A 6,393-nucleotide genomic window follows, 5' to 3' on the forward strand; every position below is an offset into this window, starting at 1 on the left:
TGGGGAATTCTGGGAATCGAAATCCACACAGTTCAAAGGTGCTGAGGTTGAGAAACACTGCTTTATGTGATGAAGCAGGTATAAAACCATCACCGAGTTAACGCTGGAAAACAGCTCGGAGGAAGAAGAAAAAAAAAGCACCCATTGAAAGAGGAAGACGTGGGGGTCTATGAAGACATGGACCCCGATCCTCCTGGGAAAAAAAAAAGTCTGCATTCAGAACGTCACAAAAGGAGATTCCAACCTTCACAGGCCCAGGTTAGCTGTCCTACTGGCTACCCCTTAAAAACAAAAATTTCCGGGATCTCAGTTCTGAGATAAAACCTTGGAACATGTCAACATTTTCCTACGATTTGGGGGCATGCTTGAATTCATTGGGGGGGAGACCTGCAGGACAGGCTACAGGAGACAGCTAGACGACTGGTTTTGGCTACCTGGAAGGCCCTCAACGGGGTAGGCACATAACCTGCAACCAGCCGTAAGCTTGGACCACGATGCCTTCAGAAGCTGGAGAACAAGATGGTTGGGTACCAGCTAGAGTCTCTTCTTGATCAGTTTTTCCAGCTTGCGGATGCGGGAAGATTCCTGCTCGGGCGTGGGGGCTGTCAGGGAGACGCAGCCGCCCGTTTCCGCGCCCGAGGGAAGCGCCGGGAGCCTCTGACGGAATAAGTCCAACATGCTGCTTTGCTCGCTTCGCTTGAGACCCTGTGGAGACACGGGAGGGTGGGGGGGGCAGAAGGAGGAAGAGGAGGTGGTCACCGTAGGCAGAGCAGCCATCTTTGCCCTCAAAGCTTGAGCTAAGAGGGCCTTCAAGGCTGTGGTTTATTGTTTTGTGCTGGGTGGAGAAGGCCCTACGGAAAGAAAGCGGACAAGGGGACGATAAGGATGGGTTGTGTCCCTGGAGAACATCTGGAAGGCCTGTCCCAGAGCCTAGAAAACATGCCCCTCAGAACATCTAGAAGATATATCTGGAAGACATGCCTCCACGCAACTGGAAAACACACCCAGAACATGTGGAAGACGTGCCTATGGAACATCTCTAGAAGACATGCCTCAGAACATCTGGGAGACATGTCCCAGAACATCTGGGAGATATATCTCCAGTATGTCTGAATGACACGCCCCAGAACTTCAAGACTGGTCTCCAGAACACCTGCAAGACACAACCCCTCGCATCTAGAAGACAGAACATTTGGAAGATGGGCCTCCAGAACATCTGGAAGACTGCCCATAGCATTTGGAAGGTGCGCTTCCAGAACATCTGGGAGACTCAACCCGTAACATCTGGAAGACATGCCTCCAGCATAAGTGGAAAACACACCCAGAACGTGTGGAAGACGTGCCTATGGACCATCTAGAAGACATGCCCCAGAACATCTGGGAGACATGCCCCAGAACATCTGGAAGACATATCTCCCGGATGTCTGAATGACATGCCCCAGAACTTCAAGACTGGTCTCCAGAACACCTGCAAGACAGAACCCATCGCGTCTGGAAGACAGAATATTTGGAAGATGGGCCTCCAGAACATCTGGAAGACTGCCCATAGCGTTTGGAAGGTGCATCTCCAGAACATCTGGAAGACTCAACCCATAGTATCTGGAAAACACAAATCAGAACATCTGGAAGACTCAACCCATAATACCTGGAAGACATAAATCAGAACATCTGGAAGACTCAACCCATAACATCTGGAAGGCACAAATCAGAACATCTGGAAGGCGCACCTCCGGATACCTCAAGATGGCAACCTACCTGGGAAATTTGACAGCTGTGGTCCTTCAAAGCCACTCATACTTAAAAGGGATGTCAGGAAAGTTGAGTTTCGCGGAATCAAAATGTTTGTAAAATGAGGTGTATTAGGGCAAGTTTGGGCAGATTGACTTGTCTTCTTTTTATCCAGATGTGCTAGGGGTGGAACCAAATTGGTCCTGGATAACCTGTCCTTCAACACCCATCTTCCCAATTTTATTTTATTTTTTGCTACTCTCCAGAACAAGTGGAATAACTCTGGCTTTTCTCGCTGCCCACGTGCCCTGGTGCCCCGCTCACCTTCATCTCCAGAATCTTCTGGAATGTGTCCGTGGTGCAGTCGGAGAGGAGTTTGATGTAGTTGTCCACAAAGACCACAGCGGGCTCATGGGGGGCCATCACAACCTGCAAGGACAGAAAATCAGCTGATTATAAGGGCCGGGTTGGTGCAGTGACCAGAATGCAACATTGCAGGCTAACTCTGCCCACTGCCGGGAGTTCGATCCTGACCGCCTCAAGGTTGCCTCAGCCTTCCGTCCTTCCGAGGTCGGTAAAATGAGGACCCAGATTGTTGGGGGGCAAGATGCTGACTCTGTAAACCGCTTAGAGAGGGGTGCAAGGCGCTGTGAAGCAGTATAAGTGAGAAGTTTGTTGGGTGAGTTTTGCCCCATTTTACGACTTTTCTTGCCACCGTTGTTAAGTGAATCACTGCAGTGCTTAAGTTAGTCACACAGTCGTTAAGTGACTCTGGCTTCCCCCAATGGATTTTGTTTGTCAGAAGGTGGCAAAAGGGGATCACGTGACCTGGAACACTGCGACCGTCATAAATATGAATCAGTTGCCCAGCGTCTGACTTTTGATGATGGGGGCGCTGCGACGGTCATAAGGGTGAAAAATGGTCCTAATTCACTTTTTTTCAGCGCCGTTATAATTTTGAACGGTCTTTAAATAAGCTGTTGTAAGTCAAGGACCACCAGTATGACTTTTAAGGGGCTTAATTCTAACCACGTGAGGAAGCAGTGAGGAAGCCCTTGCAATGTTTTGGTCACCACGACGTAAAAAAGATGCTGAGACTCTAGAAATAGTACAGAGAAGAGCAACAAAGATGATTAGGGGACTGGAGGCTAAAACGTATAAGGAAAGGCTGCTGGAATTGGGGATGTCTAGTTTAATGAAGAGAAGGACGAGGGGAGACATGATAGCAGCGTTCCAATATCTCAGGGGTTGCCCCAAAGAAGAGGGAGTCAAGCTCTTCTCCAAAGCGCCTGAAGGCAGGACAAGAAGCAACGGGTGGAAACTGACCAAGGAGAGAAGCAACCTAGAACTAAGGAGAAACTTCCTGACAGTTAGAACAATTAACCAGTGGAACAACCTGCCTCCAGAAGCCGTGAATGCTCCAACACTGGAAGTTTTTAAGAAGAGACTGGACAGCCACTTGTCCGAAATGGTGTAGGGTTCCTGCCTGAGCAGGGGGTTGGACTAGATGACCTCCAAGGTCCCTTCCAACTATTATTATTATTATTATTATTATTATTATTATTATTATTATGGATCATCGCACAGTCAGCCAGATGTTCAGACTGGATTTGGCATTTTGTCTACCTATCGAGTCCTTCCCAAGAACCTGGGATAGGCAGATGTGGATGTTTGATGGTATCACAGATATCGTCGCAGGATGGAAGCAGTTCCTAGTAAGGCCGCCTTTTGCAATTGACTAATAGCGAATTTGTCAATGCCGATGATGGTGTTCAAGTGGTGCTCCAGTTGTTTTGGGATTGCACCCAAGGCGCCTATTACTATTGGTACTACCCTTGCTTGCTTTTGCCACAGTCTTTCTATTTCTATCTGTAGATCTTTGTATTTTGTGATCTTCTCCAGTTCTTTCTCGTCTATTCTGCTGTCTCCAGGCACTGCCACGTCCACTATCCAGACTTTTTTGTCTTTCTTATCGACAATTGTTAAGTCTGGGGTGTTATGTTGCAGGTGCTTGTCTGTTTGAATTCTGAAGTCCCAGAGCAGTTTAATTTTATCATTTTCTATGGCTTTCTCTATTTTATGATCCCACCCGCTCTGGCTTACAGGCAAATGATGATATTATTATTATTATTATTATTATTATTATTATTATTATTATTATTATTATTATTATTATTATTATTATTATTATTATTATTATTTTCCCCATCCAATTCCAGCCTCTTTCGGGTTTTTCAAGAAAAGCTTCTACGTTTTGGCCTCCCAGCGGCCGAATCCAGAACGTGAGAAGCCGCTCTGGAAAAGAGTGGGGGGGGGAATGCAAGCGGGGGGGGGATTTGCTGCAACCTCCCCTGTCCCCACCCAGGCACGAAGCAGCTGTCACCAGCCTTGCTTGGGATCTAATTGGAAATGCCGAAGGAAAATCCATCCTGGGAAAAGCTGGAAGGCTCCACTCCGGAAGGGAGGAAAGGAATTTGGTGAAGGATTCTGCAGCCGGTTGCCTTTAAAAGTGCGGGACAGCTCAACAAGCCCACAACTGGGGGAGGAGAGTAAGGGGAAGGGAGCCAGTTGGGTTAAAGCACCAGGCTAGAAACGGGGAGACGGCGAGTTCTAGTCCTGGCTTAGGATGAAAGCCGGCTGGGTGACTTTGGAACAATCACCAGGAGACGGCGAGTTCTAGTCCCGCCTTAGGCACAAAAGCTGGCTGGGTGACTTTGGGCCAATCACCAGGAGACGGTGAGTTCTAGTCCCGCCTTAGGCACAAAAGCTGGCTGGGTGACTTTGGGCCAATCACCAGGAGACGGTGAGTTCTAGTCCCGCCTTAGGCACAAAAGCTGGCTGGGTGACTTTGGGCCAATCTCCAGGAGACGGTGAGTTCTAGACCTGCCTTAGGCACAAAAGCTGGCTGGGTGACTTTGGGCCAATCACCAGGAGACGGTGAGTTCTAGTCCCACTTTGGGAACAAAAGCTGGCTGGGTTACTTTGGGCCAATCACCAGGAGACGGTGAGTTCTAGTCCCGCCTTAGGCATGAAAGCTGGCTGGGTGAATTTGGCCCAATCACCAGGAGACGGTGAGTTCTAGTCTAATCTTAGGCATGAAAGCTGACTGGGTGAATTTGGCCCAATCACCGGGAGACGGTGAGTTCTAGTCCCTCCTTAGGCACAAAAGCTGGCTGGGTAAATTTGGCCCAAGCGCCAGGAGACGGTGAGTTCTAGTCCCAATTTAGGCACGAAAGCCGGCTGGGTGACTTTGGGACAATCACCAGGAGACGCTGAGTTCTAGTCCCACCTTAGGCAAGAAAGCTGGCTGGGTAAATTTGGCCCAATCACCAGGAGACGGTAAGTTCTAGTCTCGACTTAGGCATGAAAGCTGGCTGGGTTATTTTGGGCCAATCTCCAGGAGACGGTGAGTTCTAGTGCTGCCTTAGGCACAAAAGCGGACTGGGTGACTTTGGGCCAATCACCAGGAGACAGTGAGTTCTAGTGCTGCTTTAGGCATGTTTGCTGCCTTGAGTTATTTGTAAAGACAATATGGGCAACCAAGCAACCAATAAAACCTGTCCTACAAGGTGGCTTCAGCCAGGTAGTCAGTCCCTTCCTTCCTTCCTTCCTTCCTTCCTTCCTTCCTTCCTTCCTTCCTTCCTTCCTTCCTTCCTTCCTTCCTTCCTTCCTTCCTTCCTTCCTCAGAAATTCTTTGGAGGCAACACAAGGTGTACCTTGAGGATCATCTCGGCCCGCGTCATGCCCTTGACCACGATCTTCGTGTAGCTGGCGGGAGCCTTCCTCACCACCTGCGAGCCGATGGATGGCAAATCAAGCAGGACCATTTTCAGGGAGTGAGTGTCCAGCAGTAGCTGAAGCAGATAATAAGAGGGAGGATGAAACGACATTTTGTATACTAGCCACGAATATATAAACAGAGACCAAACCCCACTCCCTACCAGCACTGATGATGTTATCTAGCTGGGTCACAAAATGTCTGCAAAAAAAACCCAACCAAGCTCAGAGAGCATCAAGGACCCCACATCTTTCTCGCTCTCTCTTATCTGTCTGTCTGTCTGTCTGTCTGTCTGCCTGCCTGCCTGCCTGCCACTATCATACATCTATCCATCAACAGTATCTATCTATAATGTACGCTGAAGCACTGATGATGTTACTTACTTTGGTAATGAAACATCTGCAAGAAAACCACCAAGCTCAGAGAACACCAAAGACCCCACAGTCGTCCTCCTCTTCCTCCACCTCCTCTCATCAAACCCCACTCCCTTCTAGCACTGATGATGTTACCTAGTTGGGTCATGAAACGTCTGCAAGGAAACTACGCAGCTCAGAGAGCACCAAGGACCCCACAGTCCTCCTCCTTCTCCTCCTCCTGCTTCCCTTCCTTCTTTTCTCCTCGCAAACCCCCCTCCCTTCTATCACTGATGATGTTACCTAGTTGGGTCATGAAACGTCTGCAGTAAAACCACCAAGCTCAGAGAGCATCAAGGACCCCACAGGACTCCTCGTCGTCTCCACAATCCTCACTCCCTTCTAGCACTGATGACACTACCTAGTTGGGTCATGAAACCTCTGCAGGAAAACCACCCAGCTCAGAGAGCACCAAGGGCCCCTCAAACACAAACATGATCTTGCTGTGATTGTTAGTGTGTATTCAACCAACCG

At 48.9% G+C, this 6,393-nt stretch overlaps 1 protein-coding gene across 1 annotated transcript; it reads right to left on the bottom strand.

Moving 5' to 3' along the window:
• Positions 1-534: 534 nt before the first annotated feature.
• Positions 535-5,555, bottom strand: VPS53 (VPS53 subunit of GARP complex). Its single transcript, XM_015828504.1, has 3 exons — positions 5,445-5,555; positions 2,053-2,157; positions 535-705 (listed from the first exon to the last, which is right to left on the bottom strand). Exons 1-3 carry the CDS (start codon positions 5,553-5,555, stop codon positions 535-537), a joined length of 387 nt encoding a protein of 128 aa, XP_015683990.1.
• Positions 5,556-6,393: the final 838 nt, after the last annotated feature.

The sequence above is a fragment of the Protobothrops mucrosquamatus genome, unplaced genomic scaffold (assembly GCF_001527695.2).
Source record: "Protobothrops mucrosquamatus isolate PMUCROS unplaced genomic scaffold, P.Mucros_1.0 scaffold4586, whole genome shotgun sequence".
In the NCBI taxonomy this organism is placed as follows: Eukaryota; Metazoa; Chordata; class Lepidosauria; order Squamata; family Viperidae; genus Protobothrops; species Protobothrops mucrosquamatus.

Bases quoted from the DNA above. Each gene is read 5' to 3' on its own strand.
- VPS53 (XM_015828504.1), bottom strand. From the start codon at position 5,555: ATGGTCCTGCTTGATTTGCCATCCATCGGCTCGCAGGTGGTGAGGAAG. The intron at 2,158-5,444 runs GTACACCTTGTG...CTGTCCTTGCAG, and splicing joins GGGCCGAGATGATCCTCAAG to GTTGTGATGGCCCCCCATGA. The intron at 706-2,052 runs GTGAGCGGGGCA...GTGTCTCCACAG, and splicing joins AGAAGATTCTGGAGATGAAG to GGTCTCAAGCGAAGCGAGCA.